This window comes from Aphelocoma coerulescens, chromosome 4A (assembly GCF_041296385.1).
Source record: "Aphelocoma coerulescens isolate FSJ_1873_10779 chromosome 4A, UR_Acoe_1.0, whole genome shotgun sequence".
Classification (NCBI taxonomy): domain Eukaryota; kingdom Metazoa; phylum Chordata; class Aves; order Passeriformes; family Corvidae; genus Aphelocoma; species Aphelocoma coerulescens.
In genome coordinates, this window is record NC_091018.1 from 9,147,348 (window position 1) to 9,172,264 (window position 24,917).

Below are 24,917 nucleotides of genomic sequence, written 5' to 3' on the forward strand. Positions count from 1 at the left end.
TATGACAGACTTGTATGAATATATGAACCTCTTCTGAACAAATCTGTACTCCTGTAATTTGCATTGTGCAACTGTTTGCATTAAGATTGGGGGTTTTTTTGGTGCTTCTTAAAACTTTCTTTCATGTATGTCAAAAGATCTTAGTTCAAAGAACTACATTCCTATTAAATGGCAGCTTTTCCATATTAATACATTCCATGAGGATGCAGTCCACGTGAATGCTGTATACTTCTCAATTGTAGATGTGTCTAACAGAGTGTTGCCAGAAAATGGATCAGAACAGTTTCCTTGTTCAGAAATATTGTGTGAACAGTCACTTGCGTTCTGCAATAGTGCAGTTCTAGTGTAAAATGCTATTGCCTTGAGTAGTGACTGAAGGTGGATAGTCATCTAGAGCATGTTCTCCAAAAGAGCAGAGGATTGCCTAAGTCATGTCAAGGACAGACCTGGGTAATAGAGCTGGCAGTAGAAATGAAAGATGAAAAAGTGTGTTTGTGCCTCCCAAGACCCTCCTACCAGACCTCCTGCCACTCTTTCTCCAGTGGCCTGGTCTGTGGGGTGGCTGAGCTGGTTCTAACTGGGGCGCTGTGCTAACAGTGGGCACTCTGCACTGCTTCATCTTCCTTGTGCTGGTGTCCATTTGACCTCTCAGCCAGCCAGGATGGGGGGGGACTGAAATGCTGAGGAGAAGGAAAGGGACAGGATGGCCTTTGGATATCAGCCCTACCTGGGTGCAGTTTTACTGTGTCAGGTCAGTTCTTCTTCCCATGTTTCAGTAACAGTCATTAGCCTTCATCTGATGCTGTCGTAATCACCCAAAGTGTTTTCTTTGGGGTGTGATTGTTGCAAAGTGCACTTCGTGATTGGTTAGGTGAAGCTGCAAAACTGGCTTAAAAATATTCTCTACTCCAAGTTCCTTCCAGTGGCTTCTCCTTTGACTCAAAAGTGTAGCAGAAAGGATGGGAAAATGCCTCAGAACTGGTGGTGCCCTGCTCAGGCCTGCAGGACTGGCTAGAGCAAATCCCAAAGGCACTGCAGACCCCTGAAGTGTTTTCAGTGCTGGCTTCTGCCCTGGGAAGTGCAGCTCATCTGGCAACTGCAGCTTATCTGGCAACTGCTTTTCCAGTGGATGTGCAAAAGGGTTTCCAGGTAGTCTCTAATTTCGCTCTTCCTTTACAAAAACACCCCATCCAACCCTAGACTCCCCATGGCCCGTGATCTCAAGAGAATAACTTGTTCACTTTTTTCCCACTTATCCCGTCTCCACACCCACCTTTTTTGTCTTTTGAATTTAATAAAGTGGGTGACTCAGTACTAAATATAAAGCCTACTGCTTCCGGCATCATCTGCCTCTGGCTCATTTCCTGGAGCTGACATCAGTTGAAGCCTCCTGATTTCCTTATGAAATAGCAAGACATGAAATATCCTTTGTGCGGTGTTCTGGGCATACTTGTGGACTTCTTTGGTGACTGCATGGCTCCCGGATCTAAGCTGGTTAATTGCTAAGCTGAGCACTGGTGAAGAACAGGGTAAATCGGGTGAGTCCTCAGATCTGTTTTGCACTGCAAAATCATACTCAAGTTTGCAGCCATTTTTAAAATAAAGGCCAACTTTCAATCCCTCCTGCATATGCAGGGTTTTTATTAAATAAGCGTGAGCCCAACTAATGTCTTGCTTTCTTCCAGATGAAAGGCTTGCTGACAGATCAGCTCAGGAAGCTTTTAAGGGGGAAATCTAGCAAAGATGGACCCATTTTTTCTTTAAAAAGACTGTGATAAACTGAGGAGTTAAGGTCAAATGCTTGTCCCTTAGTTGTCACATCTTTCCATAGCTGTTTACATTGATGGGATGTACACTGCCATTGGTTGACACTGAGGGAGAAAGCAAAAAGTGCATAAACCCTAAATTTGTATCAAAAAGTACAGGTGAGAGTCCTTCTATCTGTTCATAATTTCATTTAAATCCTTATATTTAAAAGAGAATGTGGACAGAACTGGAGGAGGGGAACATCTTGCACATGGGAAATGGTCACTGATGTCAGTCCAAAATGGGGTGGTGGCTGGCCACTCAGCTTAGCCCTCTAAAGCCCTGGCTTATAGAGCATGGTGGCATGGTGTTCTTTCTCTAGTGAAGTAGACTATTTAAGTTACCTGGTTTTCTCTTTCAGTTAGGTATTCTTTTGAACCTCTCCTTCTTCTCTCTTTCGCTTTTCTTCTTTTCTTTTTTTTTTTTTCTTTTTTTTTTTTTTTTTTTTTGGTAAGGAGAGGGGATATTCCTGAAAACACTTGATTTGCAGCACTAGAGCAGGCAGAGGCAGGAGACTGAGCCACCTTTGCTACTCTTGATGGCTTGCCAAGGTCTGCTGATGCTCTGTTGGCTCTGGGATCTCCCAAGGCTGCTGTGGTCCAGCCCTCTGGCCATGGAGGTTTCTCTAGCATGGGGATGCTGAAGTGGACCAGCATGTCATATACCCCCATGGCTGGTTGACAGTAGACCTGGCTGTATCCCAGCAAACAGATATTTTAGGCAGGAGCTAGAAGTGCCCGCAGTTAAAACCCATCCCAAAAATCACTAGGACAGTTGTAGCATGCCCAGGAACTTGTTCATCACTGTGGATTTTATCAGTTATTTTAAACAACTTCCAACATTAGCATGGTATCTCTTGGCATTAGTGAGGAAAATACTACTTCTGGAGTGGGCAGGAAAACTTGGTGTCCAGAAGCAGATGGTTGTCCTCTTCTGGACTCACTGGGGAGAGCAGTGGGGCTGCAGAGCCTGCCGTAGCCAAAGGCCAGGCCAGCACATTGGATGAGCTCCATTCCTCCCCCAGAACTTTGCCAAAGGGTCTGTTCTTGAGGGTTTGTAGTGAAAGATGACTCCTGAATTTACCCTCTCTGCTCCCTTGTCACCTGGAAGGCAGCAGCTGCTGCTCCCACAGGCATCACTGAATACCTTCTGGAGAGCAAATATGCATTAGTGGCCTCCCAGTGAAACTTGGCAGCTGGAGCTTTGGAGGAGATGTGTCCCCTGTGCAATGATGTGCTAGAGGAATCCCACCAGTGCTGGAAGTTCTCCTTGTGCATAAACCTACATCACAGTGTGCCATGCAGGGGAGTGGATGTGTCACCTGAGCACCTCAGGCACCTTCTTCTTCCCTAAAAGGATTTCTTAAAGTGGGAAGAAGAGGAAAATACACTGGTATACTGGCTCTACCAAAAAATTCCTATTTTGGAAGAGAGTGGGGAGTGGTGTGTGACCAGGTGTGTCGAGGAAGTGGGCTGGGAGTGCCCAGGGAACTCGTTTGCTGCATGCTGTTGCCACACCCTGGTGTGATTAGTCTCGGGACATGACGTGGAGATGAGTGCTGGTACTGCCGAGGTGCTATTTTAGGTTTAACTGTAATTGCAGGTTGGACTGCCAGGACTGGATTTTGAGTATTCAGAGAGCAAAGTGCTCTTAAAGCTCTGGAAAAACTGGCTATCTCTGATCCTTTGCAAATGTGGAAGATGGGTATTTCAAGTGCACTGTGCGTGAATTGAACTCCTTGTGGTGGAGCCACTGAGGACCTGTGCTACCGGGTGACAGGGGGTAGGGATGTCATTTCCTTGTCGGTCAGAGGGAATGGTTATACCTGGTAGCCCTGTAGGATGCTTTACACTTACCTGAAAAAAGGAAAGTGAGTAAGGAGAGGGCTGAAGACCCATGGGCTTTTAGGCGTCTGCCTCTGCAGTGCCAATCTGCCACCTGCACACCGCAGGTGCTGTTTTGCTGTTCCAGCAACACAGATGGCAGAGACAAGGAGAGGAGGCTTTTCTTTTCCCCCCTCAAAAGCAGACATTGCTTGTACAATGGCTCTGCCACTGATGAAAAGTCACAACCTAGTTTGGGAGCTGGGCTCTGGCACGCTCTCCCCAGGACCTGTCAAGCCCCGAAGCCTCACTAACCCTTAAATGATAAATTTATGCTGTGCAATATACTCACATGTAGGACAGCAAGTGGAGACACTAAACTTCATGAGATGAGTTTCTTCATTTTTGTTGCATGTTTGCCCCAAGACTTCACAGGCTCAATGCAGTCCCTGGTTTTGGTCAGAGCAGCCAGTTGGGCTTCCTGTACCCAGAGGCTGATGGGATGCTGAGGCCGGTTGCTGGTGCAAGTAAGAGCAGAATCTCGCTCTTCCGTAAAACCTGTCTGATGTGCACTCAGCCTGGTCTCTGTGGGCTGCAGAAGTGTTTTTTCAATCCAGCTTCATTCCTTTTAAGTTGCAGCTGCAGTTCTGGGCATAAAACCCTCTATTTTGGTTTCTGTGATGTTAACCATCTTAAGGAAGCTGGCAGGCTATGGGTTTGGGGTTAGGTTTTTTGTTTTGTTTTGTCTTTTGGGGTGTGTTTTATACCTCGTTTGGAACTTCACAGTTGGAAGCTAAATTTTCAGGTGATACCCAAGAAATGGTACCAGGCAGTGACTCACTTTCCTGGCTGATGTAATTTTTAAAGAGAAACAACAAAAAAACCACCAGTGACCATATTGACCATAATTTTTAGAACAGTCATGAGTTCGTCAAATTTTTCACTAATTCAAATACTGTGTTTATTAGTAAATGGCATCTTTTCCTTTTAGCTATGGGAATGCTTAAACATATGGACTTAACAGGAACACAAATTTCTGACATACCTGATTATAGTCTGGAAAGCCCACTTAACCTTTCTGGTGATTGATTCTGCTCCTGTGCATTGCATCAGCAGCACACAGTACATGATGTTTCTGTTGCTTGTGTCTTCCTGGCTGGCAGCAGATGTCTGTCCCTGTTTCATCTAGAGCAGACAGGGATTAATTACTGAGGTAATGCAATATATTACAGTATGGGCCAGTTCTGAACTCTGTATTTAATTTAATCTATTCAGACCACTTTTTTTTTTTTTTTTCATTTTTGAGGAACTATGAGGTGAAATAGGCAGTATCCTCCTTCAGTGCAGACTGAGGCCAAATAGGTCTGGATCCTTAGTGTTCTCTGAGCTTCCGGTTGTTTCAAAGACATCCATAAAATAAGTACATAAAGCCAAATACAAGCTCTGCGTTGCTGTTTGACTGGACACTCTGAGAACTAGCAAAGAGAAATGCATTCCTTTTAAAGAGTAAAGAGCAGTAGAGGGTTGTTGTTTTTTTTTTTCTTTGTTTTGGGTTTGTGTTTTGTTTTTTATTAAGAAAAAAAATAGTTTGCTTACCTAAAAGCTCTGTATCTCACTGCTTCCTGTTCCCAAGTGCCAGACAACAAAAGAACAAGAGCTGGTTGCTGGGGAGAATCCCCTCTGGGTGCTCCATGCTCACGGGATGCTCGGGCCGTCGGGCGCTGGCCGCTGTAGCGCATCTCTTCGCGACATGACCACATTCCCTCTGCGGCTCTCGGGGAAGCGACCTCCCATCGCTGGGCGGGGAGGGAGGAAGGAATGCTGGCTGCCCAGCTCAGGGCTCGGGGCGTGGGAGACGCTTCAACGCTGGGGCCGGGCGAGGGAGCGATTCGCCTTCCCTGGGAGGAGAGAGGAGGAGAGGTAAGGAAGGCTGAAGAAGGGTGTCTCGGGACGGACTGGCATGTGGGTGCTGCCCGGCGGTGCGGATGCAGGCACATTCCAGAGATTGTCCTGCAACGACTTGTTTTGCTTTTCTCTGCAAAATGTCTTGTGATTGCTACTGCTGTAGTAAATAGACGAAAACAGCTGAGGGCAGAACGAATTTCAGGTTTTGATGTGTCTAAGTTTGGAATTTATCAGTGCACTTGAAGCGTGCAAACAATGGCAACGAGGGCTGCCACCGACTGTGCATCACCGACGGTTTAATCTTTCAGGCGAGGGCTGAGGGTGTGTCTTCCCAGAACGCTGGGGCAGAGTCTTATTCCATTTCAGTCTGCAGCAGGCTTTTACAAAGCAAAACTGCTTAAACTTGCATGTTAAAGTGTTAAATATTTAAACCTCTGCCTTGCAGAAGGTGCGAGGAGCTCAGAGTGCTTTTGGGAAATGGCTGTAGGCTGCTGGCTGCGGCGGCTCCTAAACTTTTTGGCGTCTTTCACCTGGAGAGGTTGGGCTCTGAATGCTGCCTTGCTATTCCAGCTGGAATGGCATGAGGCATTACAGGCTGGCAGGATTTAGTGTTCTAACTAACAGAGGAGTTTATCTTGCTTGCTGTGGTTTCTGGCTATACCTGATGCTGGAAGCCAATGTAGACTCTCTCTAAATACTTTAGTAGTTGCTACTAGTTTAAAGCACTTGCATACCAGTACTTTTGAGATTGAACTGAAGTGCTGAATTTTTGTGCTGAAAACTCAACTTGTCTGCAAACTGATAGAACACTTCTAGTATAGCTTCTTCATGTACCTAATTTTGTTTGTACTGCAGGTATTGCTCTGAGGTTTTGCTTAGTTGTTTTGTTGAACAGATAATATACTGGCTCTTAGCCAAAGGGCTGAGAAGAGATATTTTACCCTGCATTTATTCTACAAAGCATCTGTCTCTAAAGAATGATTTCTACAGCTGGAGGACTCTCACACCCTCCTGAAATTCAAAGTAGTGATGAGGTTGCATGCTGTTTACAGTGCATATGTCTCGTTAACCACAACATCTGTCCTAGGGGTATTGAGCACTGGCTGAGCTGTGAAACGGAGGGAGAAGGAGGAAGAGGAGACAAAGCAGCTTGAAGGGACCTAACAAGAAGTTAGTGCTCGGTTCCAGGAGTTCTGGATGCATTTTCCTAACCTTGATGCTGGATGCATTTACCTGACTTTGAAACATGCTGATTAGAGTGCATTTTGCAGAGGTTATTAATGCTTATCCAAAATCCAGGACTCATGAAGTAGAGAGCTTGCCTGATCCTGAACTGGTGACTGCTGCCTTTGGCTGCCCATTGCTCCTCCCCATATTAAGTTAAATTATAGAGAAGCATGGGGAACACCCTGCAGTTAGACTAAATGTGATTTCACTGTCATTGCAACCTCCTGGGAGGCAAAGCCAGCAGCTTTCCTTCACTTCTAGCCATTTCACATTAATTTTTGAGATTAATGTTTCTGATTTTGCTAAGAGTAGATGGGATCAACACCATCCATTCTACAGTAAATAAGTGGTGAATTTACAGAGTTCCTCCTACTTCATGAGCCACTAGGACAGCTATGCAGTGACACTGATTTATTGCAGTCTAATGTTGCTTTCTTGCTCTGAAACAAATTATTTTGACTTCTTTCCCTTTTTCACAAGGGCTTTCTAAACAAGATTACAGATAGCAGGGGAAGAATGGAAAAGGGTTTTTCTTTTATCAGTAGCTTTTTCAAGTTAGAGATCTGTTACTGAAATTCCTCTGGTTTAAGACACTTTAGAAACATAATTACAACATGTAGGGTATGGTTTGTAGTTTCTAGTGTTTTGTTTCTTATTTAAGAAAACATAATTGACACATTTCTCTGAGTGCTTATCATCTGAGCAGCCAGAATTTCAGTCTTGGCTGTGCTCTTTCTGGACAGCTCTATTTACCTTCAACTGATAAAATAGTTTGCAAACTGCTTGACCACAGCTGTACCTTCTAAAAGGTTGCACAGAACCCACCCTCCCAAATTTAATAGCTGAAACTCCCTATTGTCCAGCTTGCCAGGAATCAGCACCGTCATGCCGGCTGTTTGGCTTGCAGGAGCTTGTTTGCTGGTGTTGAATAAGCAGTGACTGTACTGTGATTTAATTTAGGGATCTGGTTGATTCCCCCCACCCCGGGTGGGAGGGAAGTTTAACAGACTGAGTAATGCTTCTTGCTTTATCGTGGCACACTGGATATCACTCCCTTTACCTGCCAAAGGTGCTACCTGGGAGCAGAGCTGGAGGTACTGGGGTATGGAGAGGGTTCTGGGCTGTGTGGGCTTTGCTTCAGCTGCTCCTGAACCAGGGTGCAGGCTCAGGTCTGCAGCTCACCTTGTAAGGAACTGGGCTCCTTTGGGGCTGAATATTTGGAAATGAAGAGACATACGCTTAAAGCACGTTGAGGGTAACCTGCAGGTCTCAGCAAGCAGGTCCCAGTCGCTTCTGGGGAAGAAAGTTTGCACTGATTCAGCCTTGTGAACCTCATTCCTCCTTGATTATGCTGGCAGGGAGCCCACTGTCTTTTACGCTGTTGCTCTGAGAGTCTCCTCATAAAATGAGGGATGCTGAGTTTTTTCAGTGGATGGTAAGAGATAAGTACTTTCTTGAAGGTGTTTATGGTTAAGGTACAGAATAAGCAGAAGGAAGTGTTAATTCTGCTCTTTTTTTAGGGAACTATGCAAGAATAAGAATTACTATCAACGTAAGAATTTCCTGAGAGGCTTGCATGACTTTTCTGTGCCTGAGCCAGGAATTTAAATGAAGCCTTCTGAGTTTCAGTCCATTAGCTGACACCTGACCTCAGCCCCCCTCTCTTTTACCTTCTTGCACTTAAGTTTAAATAATCTTTGAGTGTTATTTGCTTTTGTGAGTTCCAGGCAGATGAGCGTTCAGCTCTTCCTTTCCTGAGAAGTCTTGAAAGAATCACCTGTTCCATGTTGTGCTAGCTAGGTAATGAGAATATTGCTGTTCTGTTTCCACTGATATGAACAAACTATTTCAAAAGTTAGTTAAACCAATCTAGTGGGTTATTATTTCAAATGTTTTTTAACCTTGGAGTAGCTGCTCTACTAAAACTGAAGGTGTGTCAAAATGCAACACTTAGTAGGAGTATTTCTCAAAGAAGATTTTAAGGTTCATTGGTGCCTTGAGCAGTATTTTATCTGTTCTCTACTGTGCCCTGTAGATGATAAGTACTCTGTAGATATGTGTAATAGATTTTGAGCAAGGTCTGTGTGCTGTAGCTGTGAGCCTGCAGCATGATGGGGGTGTGTGAGTGCAGTTGGTCTCCTCTGTGACCATCCATCCAATCCACTTGGCCCTGGTCTTCCATGACAGGAGCCTTCAAAGAGTGTAAGGTCTGCAGAAAGCTTTTAGTGCTTCTCCCTTCCATTTGAGTCCCAAAACAGTTTTATGTTCTGTTGGTTCAGCCTTCTTCTTGTAGATGCTGGGACATGAGAGTAACCAAGCATCCATCCACTCTGTTCCAGGGTTGCATATCACCCCATAATGTGCATCAGAGGTAGCTCTGGCTCAGAGGATGGTGATGTATTGGCGGAAATTTCATTGAGGACTGGGGAAGCTTTATTTTTCCCTTCCATGGGCAATTGGAATGGAAGCATTTGTGTTCTTCTGACTTGTGCTTCCCTCCAGCCTCTGGGCAATTTGGTATCATGTGGCAAAGCATCCTCAGCTGCTTGTTCTCTGTCTCTTTTCTCTATCTGTGAGACAGAGGGTTTGTGTACTTGAATCCCTGTGAATTTCTGTTCATATCCTGAGCTTTCAGTATTCTGGATGCTGCCCCGGAGGACGTAGCTCTCCTGGGCTTTTATCAAGGGGCTGATTCCTATTTGATGCTGTGGGCAGGTTTGATGCTGATTTTGGGTTTTCTCTGGATGCTGGCTACAGCTCAGTTCTGTGTCAGGGTTCTGATCATTATCCAGGCCTCACTGCACCCAAAAGAGCTTCCTTGGCTGTGCAGGACTGTCAAAGGCATGTAAATTGGCTGATGGGTCAGCAGTTGTTTTTACTAAGGATTTAAGATGATTGAAGCTAGTGAATCTGGTTCTGTCATGAAGGGAGAGAAAACACTTTGGCCAGCATGCAAAAGGGGAAGGATCAGGTTGTCCAGGCTGTCAGTGGATGTTGGGGTAATGGTTAAAGTCTGAGCAGAAGGCATAGGAATACTAAATTGCTGCATTTGTTCCCATACTGTTGGAGTGGCCCTGCCTTCTCTGCAGCCCAGATCTCTGCTGGGCATCTACCCAGGTGCTGCTTAGAAAAATACCTGGCATCACTCCATGCAGGTCTAGCTAGGAGAAATTGAGCTTCTAACCTGGATTTGCTGGAGGAACATACTTGTCCAGAGGTGAATACCCCACTGAGACATGCCTCCAGATCTGGAGAGAACCTCTGGCAAGCTAAGAGCAGTGACTAACTCCAGCATGTGTGTCTGCTCCTGATGGATTTGGCAGATTTTTTCCCTGCAGCAGTGGTGAGTTGTGCAACAACTGGAGCAAAGTTTCACAGTCCACTCCCAAGTGAACATAAGCATAGCAGGGAACTTGCCTCTCCCAGCATGACAGTTTCAGGAGTCTGAAAGAATATAAAGCAGAACCTGCTGATGGGACTTTTGCTGGTTTAGAGGTGCTTCAGAAACAGCAGCTGGAGGTAATCTCAATATGGAATTGGGATGAAGTGATGTGAAGGGTGCCTGTCAGTGGGAATCCCTATCTGCGGTCCTGTGTCCTTTCCGTGTGATGCAATTGGTAGGCTACACAGCCAGCATGGATCAGTCAAAGAGTATACTGTGTGTAAGGGCAGTAGCTTGAGGGAGCTGGAGAACTGGGTCGTGTAAGGTGGTCAATTCAAATAGCCAGGCAAGCTTAAAATAATTCAGAATTAAAACTGAATTTATGTAGTTGGCCTTGGCCTGTTGAGGTGAACTTTTTGGTGCTTTGCATGACCAAGAGAAGCTGGATTAAGATTGAAATAAAGCTGGATTTGGGTAATGGCTTTGCAGGTGTTAGAGTACAGTGGTGTTCAATAGTCAAAGCATTGCAGACCTTGAGAGCAGAGCTCTAGATTCATTTTGGTTGAGCCTATTGTGTGTGGGGCTGGGAGAACTTCACTGAAGGGGAGATCCACAGATGAGAGACACTACTCAGCCAAATCTGGCACCACAAAGCAATACCTGCTCAAAGTATTGTGTACCCCTTTCTTCCTGAGGCAGGGGAAACATCTCCCTGAGTGGATAGGAACACCAGTGTTTGTGTGCACAAGAACCACGATTGTGCAAAGAGCAATACCAAATTGATTTCAGAATCTGCAGCAGCAGCATCATGCTGATGCTAAGGGGTTAGACACCAACATGGTGCAACCTCTCTGGTTGGGGTAGCATCTCCTAATCACTGCTCTTACCAGGATGACATCTATCACCAAAGTGTGGTGAAGGTCTGGTTTCAGCCAGTGCCTCTGACCAGTGGCTGTCTGGAAGGTAATTGCCAGTTAAAAGATTATGTGCTTCCGTCAGCTTGGTGTTTGCTAATAACCACATGCAAGGTGTGGGTGCTGTCTTGTAGGAATTTGATGAGCAAAACACTGTGATGAACATTTGATGAGAACACAAACTGATTATGAGCAGGAGAGGATGGATTTTATGGATAGGTTTTAATTTACAGGCCATCAGTCCCTAAACTTTCCTGTCTCCCTCCAAAGCATTGGAAACTATTTACCTCAGGGGACTCATCAGACCAAGTCTGTCACCATAAACTTCCATGTCCTCCTGTCACCATCAGGTTTGGCAAAATTGTCTGTAAAAACTCAAAGGCTTTGCTTGGACTGGACCAGTAAAAGCAGCTATCAGAGCTGATGATGGAGATGGGAGTGGGTGTATTTGTGCCCTCTCCTGCCTGCAAACATTTCCAAAAGCAGTATGAGCATAGGCCTGTGCCTGTGGAGGAGGGTTCCTGCAGTGTCAAGAGATCTCTGCAGCATCCTCTGCAGCTTCTTAGTCACCTGGGAAGGGATGCAAAGAAAACGTACTCTTATATCCCTTGCCAGTGACTCTTCGCTCGCTATCCTGAGGGTGGTTGCTCTGGGCTGTTGCAGCATCTCTGGAGCTTGCAGAGCCCTTTTGGGATGGTCACAATGCTGCTGGCCCCTTTCAGAAGGGGCTGGGGAGGATGAAGAGGGGAGTGCACGCAGCCACCCTACTCTTCAATGCAGGTGTTGGCAGGGACCAGCCCTGCCTGCAAAACAGGGAGGAAAAGGAGGATTAAGTGAGCCACAGGAAGCCTGAGGGCTGGATCCTATGTCAGCTGAATCACTGGGTTTCCTCCAAACTGGCCAGGCAGCTGCGTCAGTGCCCAAGCCTGAGGGCTCTGGCACTTGCTGTGGGTTGTGAGGGGACTGAGTGCCTGGCTGTCCCATTGCTTATTCCTAAAGATATGTGTTGGGTTAGTGGTCACAGATATGTGGAGTTTGAGTATTTTTAATTAGCTAATGCTTAACTGACTTGCTTTCTGATGTCAGGAGCTTTTGTCATGAGAAGAGAGCAAAACCACAGGTTCCTCGGAAATGGGGAATACATACGGAATGAGTCACTGCTCCGGACTAGGTCTAGCTTACTTGTTGTGTTGGATTTTTTTTTTAAATAGGACACATTAATAGCTTTTTGTTGACACTTTAATGTGTCTCTGCATTGGCCTGTTTGAGTAAACAAGTTGATATTGTTAATCAGTCATTGTAGAGATATTAAAGTAAGGCAGGCCTGGAAGGGATGAAGCACTCAGTTTTCAGAGTAACACAGAGCTGCTAAGAAAGTAAATTCTTCCATTTGGATCAGCAGCAAATTCCAGCTCTGTTTCTGTTGGAAATGTTCAAGTGGCTGTGAGGAAATATTTGGTTGTTATGTGCTTTCAAATTTGAATTAATCTGCCAATTTTCAAGACGTACAGATATTCCCCCTTCATCAGTTTTCTACCAATCCTCTGTGTAGGATGCAGCTTCCAGGGCTTCCCCTCTTGGAGAAGAGTCTTGAGAACATTTTTCTCTGTGCTTGAGTGTTTCTAAGTTGCTGTCTGCGCAGTTAATCCACCCAAATATCCTGGTTAGCTTCTGGCACTTGTGCTGGAAGTGCTGAGTGCCTCAGCAGAGACATCCCTCCAGTGACAGCCCCTGCAGTGGCCTGTCCCCAGGTGGCTCACAGCTGTCAAAACACACTCTGGGACAGCTTTTCTTGACCTGCCCCTATTGCAGTTCTGCAAATAAACTAACTCTGGTTCAGTGACTGCAGTGTGTTTAGAACCTGTAAAATTTGTTTGCACAGGAACTTTATACAGCCTGTCTCCGGGAAGGAGTTGATATTCCAAAACCTGACATGTACTTAAAGCAGCTCTGATCTGTATCACAGGTAAAGTCTTCAGAGGAACAGGCTGCACTGTCTGCCAGCCATGCTCTTCTACATAGGTGCCTTTGTGCATCCATGTATTACAGAGCTGCCCTTGCTTTTCTTCTGTGGGGTGAGGGATGAAGACAGGATGAGGGATCTGGAGCAGGGATTGCTTCCTTGTACACTTTGTTTATCTGTGCATTTACTAATGGGCTGTCAGCCACCAGACTAAAACTCTGCTGTTGTTCTCTTTTCGTCCCTCTAAAATGGTTGTTTAAATGTGAGCCGTTCCCTGGCTGTCATACCCTGGTGGAGTCTTTCTTGCAGCAGGAGTGAGTGTGACATGGTCAAGCATGAGCAGCGTGGTGTGTCCCCACAGGGCTTGGAGTGAGGCAGCTGATGTGTGATCCCTGTGCCAGTGTGATAAAAGGGCCTTTTATGTCCCACAAGACAAAGCCTCTTGTTTAAAAATGCAACTGAATGAAAAACATGATTCTGAGTGCTCTAGACTCAGCTACTAAAAGCAAACAAACATAAAAACTCCCACACAACAAAAAAAAGAAAAGCTCCCCTGTCTCCCAGCCCAGTGTGCCAATGATGGTGTAATACCTCTTCATTGCAGAAAAGCTCTGTACAATTGCTTTGGGAGCTTAACTTTGTGGCCCACTAACCTTTGCATAGACTGTTTTAACATCCTTTCCCCTTCCCAGACAGCACTGACAAGGTCAGGTGTCTGCTTTTTCTCTGTTGGTTTGAATTCTCCCTCCTTCCTCTCAAGCAGAGAAACAGAAGGAAGAAGTGGTATTATAAAAACTGAGAGGGAAACCTGTTTTATGGACTGAGCTGAACAGTCTAGGGACTGGAAGGAAAATTTTTTTTTAAGTCAAGACCCATACAAACAACTGCAGGGCATATCCAGAGCATATCTCCCTGATAAAGTTTAACAGAGCAGTATTTTTAAAAGCTCTCAGCTTATGGTGGTGTTTGCTGCTTCTTTTGGTGTTAAAGATGTTAGAGATAGCAGCAAATTAAATTCCGATTAAGTGGTTAGATAGTGATGCTTTGGGAAATACCTTTTTAAGGGAAATCCTCATGGTTAGAAAATGAATTGGTGCAAATGAGAATTAGGAAGAAGGTAGAACTTGTGGAGGAGCTTTGGCTAAATTTTCAGTCTGTAGCTCAGTCTCTCCTGCCTGGCAGCTTATGCAACCTGCCTGCATAGCCAAATCTGTCTCTGTTCTTGGTAGCGTTCCCCGAGTGTTTTTGCCAGTTTTGAAATCCATCTCCTGTATCGTACAACAAGCTTGCCCAGAGCTGATTTTCTTGCTAAGCAACTCCTTTATCCCCTGGAAATAGCCAGGTGGCACTGAGGGTCGGCTGAGGCACCCATGGGAGTGCTACAGGGAAGGAGCTGCTCCAGGAATGGAGCTAGATCCCAGACTGGATGTCAAGCAAGACAGTCAGTGCTGCACATAGCATTCCCGCATCTTGCAGGGACCTGCATAGTACCACTGCCTTGGTCAGCTAGCCTAACTTGTAATCTGTGAAACAGTAAAGAAGTTTACTTTTATAAAAGTTTATTTTTTTACTTCTGTCAGTCTGATGCACCTTTGCTGTGATTCCTCCCCCTGCCCCATTTTTTCAACTTGAGCCCAATGATGAAGTTTGTTGTCTTGCTGTTGGTGGCTTTTACTGACTGTTCAACATCTTGTTGTGCCTGCGAATGCTGGGAGGTGGAGTCTGAAGTGCTTTCCTTCATGTCTCTGCAGTGATGAAACTTCTTGTTGACTTTCTCTGCTGCGAGCACCTGTCTGAGCTGCTTTCCCAGGCTGCCACACCTGCCCATTGCTCTCATCTCTAACAACTTCATTCTTTCCAGACTGAGTGAAGTGTTACAGAAAATGACTATTTACGGCTACAAGCAAACTTGTATTCTTGAGTGCTTGTGAAGGCAGCTGGAAGCCTCAGACAAAAGGGGGTTGCTAATCAGAGCACAGGCATTTGTTAAACTGAGTCTTGTTGCTTGAGCCTCAAGCCAGAGCCAGCCCGTTCAGGATCCTGCCTTCTGACAGTCTGTAAACCTCAATCCACTCCTCATCCTTTTGCTTACAAAGGGAGGAGGCAGCTGTGTCTGTTCCCATAGGCAGAGGAGGAACCTTTTATTTCTCAGCTTCAAGGATTGTAGTGAACAAAGTGGGAGCTGGAAAATCTTGGGATGCAAATCTCATTTGAAGTTGCACCAAGACTGCCTAAATCCCCATTTCTACAGACCCTAAGCTACAGCTTGCAGTGGTGTTAGAATGTGCTTATCAGTGCCTGTGTTTCTGTTCACACATGGGCTTGCCCTGTAAGCATTATTGCATCCATTGCTGCTCTCTCATGGTCGTGTCAGCCAGAGTGCCACCAGGGCATCTGATGCCCTGTCACAAATGTCTGGGAAGGGGATGTGTGTAGGTGTCTAGCTTTCTCCCATCCCTGTGGTGATACCTCCTGTCCAGGCTGGGCTGGGTGGCACCTAATCAGTGCTTGGAAAGGAGGATGATGGCAGATGGGTGGAGGAACTCAGTGCTTCATCCTCTCTGTTTCTTAAACACCAAGCAGATCTGATCCAAGTGGAGTTTCTGCGTACTCAGGGTTTCAGTGTTTCTCATGCCTGCTGTTCTGTGCTTGCTCATGATGTTCCTGCCATTCAGGGAATCAGTGGCCATGCAAACAGTCTGTTCCTTGGAGTTTTTTGGGCATGTGACTCTGGGGAAACAAGCAAGTGTTGATTCAAACAGCTTTCTTGCAGAAAAGCAAACTATTTCCTTTTTGCAAGCAGTACCAGGTATACTACTTTGTGCCGAAAGACATTCTTCATGTACTGTTCAGAATCTTTTTTATTTGGGTTTGGTAGCTGTGTGCACTTGGGACAGATGGGCAAGCAGAGCATTCAGTATTTCTTGCATTAATATTTTAACTCTGGATTCTGATTTTGTTCAAAGTTGTGGAAAATCTCTGGAGCTTTTCTGACCTACAGAATACACTGACAGCAGGTACCTTAATATGTGCAGAACAGCATAGTTGTAAAATAATATACAAAGCTAAATATTAACAAGGCTAATAGGCTTTTTGACTTGTTAAAGAGCATTTGTATTTCCATCTTGTATTTCCCATCTCTGACACATCTGTTTTCTTAGTGGAAAGATAAATGTGGTTCTGGTAACTGTGGTGACACTGGTACTGGTTGTTGCTATGCTGCTGTTTGAAACTGCATGTTGTTGAATGCAGCCTGGTTTCACACAGTGTTCTTTTTCTCTCTTTAGGTACTTCCTAAATCCATGAGATGGCCAACACCATGCAAATCTCCAAAGATGAGCTGGAGGAACTCAAGGAGGCTTTTGCTAAAGTTGGTAAGTCATAGTGAGGAGGTCACCTTGCTCCTGTCTGCTGCACATTTGAATTGGATTTATCCCACCCCTGTGATGAGCAGCAGTGCCAGCAGGATGTGGGTATTCTGCTGCTCTCGTGATTGTCTCTGTGCGAAGGAGTCCCTTGGCAGCCTTGTTGCTTCTGGCTTGTCACTGTGGCCAAGGATCACAAAGGCAGGGACACGAGCTGCCTGGCTATCAGGCTATCAGGGAGCACTGGCAGACAGCCTTGTGCTGTTGCTCCAGGGTGGGCTTTGTTGCTTCCTGATGGCAGAAGAAATATCCAAACAGGTATTGCATTGCTTTGGCAGCACTTCAGGGCTTGCACAGTGCTTGGTTCTGGTGGTGTTGGTTTGGCAGATTGGCTGAGCCACGTGGATGGTCAGTGTAGGTGCTGCATTTTTGGTTTGTGCAGGTGCATTTTGGGGCTTGTAAGCAAAACTGAATTTGTTTACCTGGCCATCATGGAGCGACTTGTGGTGACGATCAATACCTTGTGCTTAGCACACCTCCATTGCCCTCTGGTGGCTCCATCTCTGCTCACCTCCCTCACCCTGTCGTGCTCCAGGGACTGCAGAGCCCCAGCTGCTCCGCCTGCCTCCCACCTTTCTGCCTGTGCTGGCATTGCAGAAGCCTCTGGCAGGCTGCTTCAGGAAACTGAAATGGGCAAAAAATTGACATAATGGAAAAAATTGTTTTCTGTTAGTTTAGTTTCCTGATATGGCTTACTGAAGGATCAGAGAACTAGCATGGAGGGGTGGGATGGGAGTGTAGCCGTGGGGACTGAGGTCAGTGTGTGCAGCTGGGGAACCACACCCAGGACTGGCACTGGCCAGGATCTAGTTGCACAAGTGGTGAGAGCCAGCATTTTGTTTTCCTAACTGGACATGGGCATCACTTGAGCACTGGCTATATATACAAAATCACAGTTGCCTCTTATCTGTATTGGGTGTTACCACCCTCTAGGGCAGGGAGACTGTGAAAACTCTCACTTGCTCAGAATTTCCAGTCTGCAGAGAGAAATGTGAATTTCAGAGGCAGCTGATTCTTGTGGAGCAGTATCCCCTGTTGGAACTTGAAGCAAGTTGCATTTTAAAGAGTTCCCTCTCCTCTCGCTCTTCTCAAGACTTTTGCAGCAGGTAGAAGTGAGTTGCCACAGAGGGAGATGTTCCTTGGGAGGAAGCATAGTGTTTCTCTCTGCCTAATGTGCCTCTCTGTCTAATGTGCCACTGAGTGCGGATCTCAATAAGGCCAGGATGCAGGCAGCCTGTTCTGTCCTTGGATGCATTTAAAATTATTAACCTCTCTGGAATGTGGTGGCTTGTTGTCATTAGTGTGGGGGAAATTATTGAGATTAGGTTGGCTGTCTGCCTTTGTGCTGGAAACATGGAGAAAGGCAGGTCAAATCCTGGTTTGTTTTAGGAAACCAGCTCACCCTGCCCAGGAGGTGGGTCCCTGTTTGGTTTTAAATTATAAAGGCAGTGTCAGAACTTAGATATTAATGAGAAATGAGCTAATTATCCTGGACATACCCACAAATGAGATAGGATCTGCTAGTTCTTTTCAACTGCCTTTTTGTGTGCTTTAGGCATGGTAGAGCCCACAAGCATGCGGGACACACCTGTCAGGAGTGTCTTTGATGCTCTCATTCCCTTTATTCTTGCCTAAAGGAGCCATGTTTGCCCTGGGATATAGAACTGGTCACTGGCTGGGTGGCTGACTTTCACTGTGAACTTCTAATAGCATCTCTAGTGAATGTGAACAGAAGTTGGACTAAGACAGCTATATAAAATGAAGCCTGTTTATCGTCTCCCAGCTACTTGGAAGATTCGTAACGCAGCTGAGAAGCATGGTTATAGCAAAACTCAGCTGGTTGGCTTCTAGGATGTCATGAAGGAGATGTGGGGAGAAGGAAACATTTCATAGGGTGATTTCTGCTCACCAAGATGTGCCCTGCTCTGATGCATGGCTGGTTGGGCTTCCTGAAGACCTGCTTTAACTCCAGCATGGGGTAAGTTGCTGCTCTGGATGTGTAGGTTGATGGGACTTTAAAGGTATGTGTTTGACCAGCTTTCCTGTATACAGCTGGACTGGACTGAGACATCTGGGGATGCTGGAAGGCAGTGAGGTGTATTACTATGTACTCTATCACCACTTGCCTTCCACGCCACTTGAAGGTATTTCCTCTCTCTTATGCAGCTGGTGTGCTGTTTTCTGACAGCCAGCAAAAGGCATGAGTCCCGTAGACATCCTACTGCTTATTAAAACAATCCACAGGTGAGAAACCACTGTTTAAGGTTATCACTAAAGTCAGCTACAGCACAGACAAGCAGCTCCCACCATCCTACAGGCGGTTATTTGTCTTGGAACTGATCCAACTGGTAAAGAGCAGTGGGGAAAAGAAGCTTTGGTAATGTCTGAAAACAGTCGTTAAGTGTGGCATTGGAGCTGAATAGGCTTTAAGTGACCCACAGGTTAGTGGGAGAAGAGCAGATTGCTCCAGATCTCATTGGATCTCTGAATTTGTTCTGTGGAACAGGTGCCTGTTAATGTGTACTTGGCCAAACAGTGGCACTTCAGAGGGGAGGTGTGGCAGAACAAAATCTGCAAACTTGCTCTCTTTATTTGTCTTCCTTCTCATTCCTTCCAAGATAACAGAGATAAGCATCTTTTCTGGAAACATGACATACTCAAAAATCATAACTCAGCTGAACACTTTGTTCAGCGCTGCAAGGTGGTAAAACAATGCTCTGAAACGTTGGCTTAGGGCAAATAGGGATCTGTGATCCTGTTAGTGTGTCCTGCTGAGCATATGTCCTTAAAAGGAAATGTGTGGGTTACTTTCCCCTCTTGCATCCTGTTATTTAAGCTATTTTAAGTACTTGTCCTCAGGAGGAAGCTGAGGCAGAGCTTGAAGCAGCTTTTGGGATTCATTGCAGCTTTGCTGCACCACCTGCATATGGCAGAGGCCAGTGCTGTGTGTTGCTGCCGTGACCTTTCTCAGGTTTAGCATGCGGGCATGCATACATCTTTCAGTAGAAATAGGAAACTTCAGATGTGCTGTAGTTTCCTTTCCATCAGGCAGGCTATAATGAATCCAGGCTGTAGCTTGTCTGTTAAAACAATTTTGCTTTCTTCCATTAGTAATTCTGGGCAGGCCGCCGAACAATTTCATTTGGGATAGCTTCTATTTTGACAGCCTCTTCAGCTGTGGAATACCATCTCAGATTTTGTTAGAGAGGGATTTTAGACCACCTTCTTTCTGAAGTCTGGTCCTGTTGCAGGACATCCAGCAAGGCACCATATGGTGGGCCTGCAGTAATGCTGGAAATAGTTTTGGAACTGGCTGGTACTGCAGAGGTGGGGTTTTTTTGTTGTTTTGGGGGTTTTTTTGTTGTTTTTTTTTGTTCTTTTTTAAAATGCTGCTTCTTTGTACATTTGATGCCAGAAGGGGAACAGAGACAGTAGGAAGGGAAGCAGCTGCCCTATGGGATAGGGGTCTTAGGCCTATTATAATGTCAGGCTTTTTGACATGTTAAGAACAGGTTCATTTTCCATCACATAGTCAATCAGTGACTACTTGACTCTGCTACCAAGCCAAAACCACAGGCCAGCACCACTTTATGGTAAAACCAGCAGGCTTTAACGCTCAAATCTGTCAACCAGCTAGAACTTGAAATGAGGGCATCTTCAGTGCAAAACCAGTAACTTGGTGTGTGGTCTTACAGTTAAACTAACAGACCTGATTTATTTGTAATTCCCACTCCCAAGTGTCTGGGACACAGATGCCATTTTACTCTGTGAAGTTAAATTGGTGATCAATTTTTTTTCCCAGAATACTATGGAAGAGTAACTCTTACAAGTGGATATTTGGGATATTGTTAAGAGTTGCAAGACCTTAGGTCCTGAATCCTGAGAATCAAAGGTTTTGAGTGAGTTAAGGTGTGTCCTTCACACTTGTTTTTGTTCTGTTTGTCTGAGCCCAATGCAGCCTTTCTTGATGGGCAGAATCTTTCTTTGTGCCATGCTCCTGACTCACGTGAGCTCCCATGTGAGTGTGTTTTTCAGATGGCTCTTTGTGTGGCAGAGCTCCTATTTCTTTTTTTTTTTTTTTTTTAGTGAGCAAAGGTAAATCTTCTTTGAACTAGGCACACCTGGAGGACTGGGAAGATGCTGATTGCAGGAGTGAATGAAACCATCAGACTGGGCAGATGTTGGCCTAGCTTGGCGTAAATTCCTGACACCAGCCCTGCAGGGCTTCATATGTAGAACCAAGCTCTAAATAGGTTTCAGCATCCTTTTATCCATACGTTCCTTATTGGAGTTGCAGACTTTGGAGCTTGTTTTCCTGATGTCTCACCTAACAGGCTTCTGCCTCCTGAAATACCATATAAGGTTTTATTCCTTTCACATCTGAATATAGGCTCAGACATGCAAGCCTGAATCAGAAATACTTCTGAATGCTTAACCTAGACATGTCAAGAAGAAAACCTTTACCAAATCTGAATAAAAATCAGATCCTATCAAGGATACAATATATATTTTGAAGTCTTATTTTCTCTGTCCTTTGCCTGCTACTTACATCCACTCTAACCTTTGGGTAGATGTAAACTTAGGTGGTGGATTGATTGGAAGAAGTGATGAACGGATGTTTCTGGATTTACACGCTTAATTTGTCAGCATGCTGAGGGATTGTGGTTGGTTCAGTCAGGCACAGGCAAAAGCAATGAAGTTGGCTGTAGGCTAAGGGTGAAAGCAAAGTTTTGTTTTAGGTTCACAGGCTCTGGAGATTAGGAAATCCCTTCTTGACTTATTTTCCTCACTGGCTGTAAGGAGGGGAAAAGATGCATATTGTAAAGTTAGATTCGGTAATAAAAATACCATAATAGAAGAAGCTGTGGTTTATCTAGAGGGGAAATAGTTTGCTCATGACATCTCACGCTGGACTGTTAATAAAGCTTGCCTTTGTAAGCTTGTATTATTTTGGAATAAAATTCTAAAATTGAGGGCCAGACAGTGGCCTATTGGTATCATTAATCATTGCTGAAAACCACTTTATTTCATCAGCGCTATTGTAAACACTGGCTTTACATAAAGTAGTTTAATGTATTTTTTAATCCACTGGAATTGGTGCTCTCCCTTAGCCTGAGACTGGGGTGTGGGAGGGAGTACAGGTTTGCTCTGGTTACTTTGGATGTTTGCCACTGAGTAAAGTTTCACTTTCTTGCTAACTGATAAAAACAATTTTAAAATCCCATATGGATCTGGAAAATGAGAATGGTTGGAGTGGTGGTGCAAACATGCTGCTTGCTGGAACATTGCTGTGAAACAAAACCTAAAAACCACAGACTCCTTATTAAAGGTAAATTGACCTCCACAATTTGGTTAAAAAAAATAACCCTGGACCTTAGAGCTATCCTGATTGCTTTCTTTTATTCTTGAAAATATCTCCCTTTAAGCATAAATACTGACCCCAGTGGCTGTGATTCCGTCTTGAAGAAAACCAAATTCTGGGGGTGGTGCAGCTCTTCAGGCACTCAGTTAACTTCCCTGGGCTGTCTGTAGCACTTGCCTACAGCAAAGGGATTTTAGCATCCTGTTACTGAGCCAGTAACAGTACAACATGTCTTGAATCCCTGCCTCTCCAAAGATGGGGCTGGAGGGTCATGCTTATGTTTTGAGGTGTGAATCTGGGCTGTGCAACTACGTCAAATGCTCTGTCTCCTTGTGGACTCCTCTCTGCTGAAACCTGGGTGCCAGCTGTGCTGTGAGCAGCACTCTGCTCATCCTGGTTAGCTTGGGGAAAGGAGGCACGCAACCCCTGTCTGTCCATAGCGGCAGGAAAATCTCACTTCCCTGAAGAAAGGCTGGGGCTGCTGGATTTACCATGTGTGGTGAGTAGATGTGATGATGTCCCCAAAGAGATTGGGATCTGTTGTATGCAAAGCTCCAGTGTCACACTAGATTCTTGTTTTCTTCCTCGGTCTTGTGGGTGACAATATCTCACTAAACACAGGGTGCTGCTGTGGCTTAGTGATAGACTGTGAAAGCAAATGTCCTTGCAGAGCATTCTTGGGCAGCAATAAAGCACCTGGTTGCAATTTGCTGTCAGTGTGAAATGGAGAACATCATTGACAACATGATAAAGATGCAACTGCAGAGCTGACTTGGTGTTTTCAGTTCCGAAAATAAGAGGTGCTGTGTTTCATTACCATCTATTTTTAACATGCAAAGGCAGTGGTAGTTAGATGTAAAAAGAGACATTCTGGAGATTGTTTATGAAAATGCAGATGTTGTGAAACTTTAACACCAGACTTGTCACATGTGCCCAGAGTCATCCTGGTCAGTCCTGCTTTGAAGCTGCTGTTGCCCAGAGCTGCAGGGTTCCCATGGCTTGTGTTGAGACCCTCTCTGAGGATGTGCTGTGTGTATTTACTGCATGCCTTTGGTTCCTAGGGGTGTCCTTTGAACAGTGATATTTTTGGTGTGTCCATCCTGCTGTGTGTCCATGCCCTGCATGGATTCAGCAAGTCCCCACTGCGCAGGTTGCTCTCCATAAAGCTCTTGGACATGGGGGTCATGTTTTTGCCCCTCTGTTGGGGGTCATTTCTGTCAGGTACAGGCACATTTCTAAAACCTTCTGCTGCCTCTTCTCTTCCTCAGACCTCAACAGCAATGGGTTCATCTGTGACTACGAATTGCATGAGCTATTCAAGGAAGCCAGCCTGCCTCTCCCTGGGTACAAAGTGAGAGAGATCATCCAGAAGCTCATGATTGATGGTGACAAGAATAAAGATGGGAAGATTAGTTTTGAAGAATTCGTCTATGTAAGTGAAATTTCTGAATTGCCAGCAGCCTGGGGGACCCTTTTAGACTAAGCTAAGGAAGACCATAGAAGAGGTCGAACCTGACTTCTTAGCCACTTACCCTAATCCTAATTTTCTTTTGACGAACTGATCAATTCTGAGGACTAGCCATGTAAAAATCAGTTCTTTGTACAGGTATCTGTATATGATCTGTCTTTTGTGCTGTTATTGACAGCCTTTAGATTTGGACAGTGGAGAAATACTGGTTGGTTTTTGTTCAAAAACCAACCAAAAAGAATCCATGTGGCTTTCCTGTATGATAGCTTCAGTGGAGGCCAAAATACTGTTTCTACATGAGGTGACAACTGGAAAAAAAGACTTGCAATGGTCCAGGCTTACAGTATATACTGGAAGCTGTTCAGTTTTTCCAGGCACACAGATGAATGCTTGTTTTCCCCATGTATCAGTATAATTTCCTTTCTCTGTTTAATGGGACTACAAGTATTTGCTGAAGACATGAAAGGGCATTTCAGGACAGACTTGGATTTGTGCTAGGTGGTGATCTAGGAAAATTCAAATCTGTTGCCTCGAAAGGGAAGAATAGGAGTAAGGTGATAGGAAAAGTTGGAGGATCAGTCTTTTTTGGCAGAAATAGGCCAGAATTTATTTTGATAAAAGCACAAGACTTCTGAGATAATGGTTTGATGTACATTCTTCATCCTTTTGATGCTCTGATGACTGAATGCTGAAGGAGTAATTAAAGTATATGCATGCAGTACATTGAGGGAGCTGTTTTCAAGTCATTTAGTTTTCTTGATATTTCTTAATTTATCTTCACCTTAATTGTTCCTTAATTGTTTTCAGACCCTCTGAACTTTTTTAGTTCGGAGTCAACTAGTAAGTTGGAGTTTGCAATTTGTAAACATTTGCATGCTGGCTGCCTGTTTTAGCTGTTGGTTTGAGCTGGTCCATTACTCTTATTTCTTCCTTCCTAGTGCAAAGTTAAATCTCTTCTGTTGCGTTTGAAAGGCGCCAGTGATTGAGTACACACAAAATGTCTTAGGGCAGCTGAGGTGTACATTACCAGCAATGCTTAGCTATATGATTTTTACAAACTGAACTCTTGCTGTTTTCTAACTGAGCATTTTTGCTGCAGTTATGGTAGAAAGAACAACATGAACTGACTTTACATTGGGATCAAGTGATTTAGTGGTACCTCAGCATTAGAGCACATCTTCTCAAGAAGATACGCAATACCAGTAGTTAACACAGGAAATCTCAAAATAAATAGATCTGCATCAAAATCCTTGTGGTTAAAGCCAACCAACCAGAAATCCCCCAACTTTTGGGCTCTCAAATCCTCAGTCAGCTTTACCTGATCGACCTCTGCATGTCATCAGGAGATGGTTTAACTGCACTGTATCATCATCTTGACTTGCCAACTTCCCTGTGTTTAAGGGATGGGGACGGTAAGGTGTGACAACCAGCAGCCTGGACCTGTGGTGACACCTCTGCAGCCTGGTGTCCTCTCCTTTTAGCGGAAGCACATTGTTGCCCTGCTTTACAGTGCTGTTTCATTTTCTTTTTCTGCGTAATGTTTAGAGAACCTGTATACATTTCATTTGTGTTTTCAGCTTTGTTGAAACTAATTTAGTTCAGTTTTGAGAGAGTTACAGTAGGCTTTCCAGCCTCTGAATGT

General features: G+C 44.9%; 1 protein-coding gene across 13 annotated transcripts in view; it reads left to right on the plus strand.

Annotated features, from left to right (window-relative positions):
• PLS3 (plastin 3) overlaps positions 1–24,917 on the plus strand; it is a 50,237-nt gene that overhangs the window by 13,360 nt on the left and 11,960 nt on the right. For 10 of the 13 annotated variants that reach the window (XM_069015212.1, XM_069015209.1, XM_069015219.1 and 7 more), the window contains 2 exons: positions 16,308–16,394; positions 23,076–23,239. In XM_069015212.1, the coding sequence (XP_068871313.1) occupies positions 16,328–16,394; positions 23,076–23,239 (231 nt within the window). In that variant the 5' untranslated portion in view covers positions 16,308–16,327. Of the gene's footprint in view, positions 1–1,312; positions 1,539–5,466; positions 5,550–6,516; positions 6,705–16,307; positions 16,395–23,075; positions 23,240–24,917 lie in introns of those variants that run through there. The other 3 variants (XM_069015218.1, XM_069015211.1, XM_069015216.1) reach the window with 3 other exon arrangements.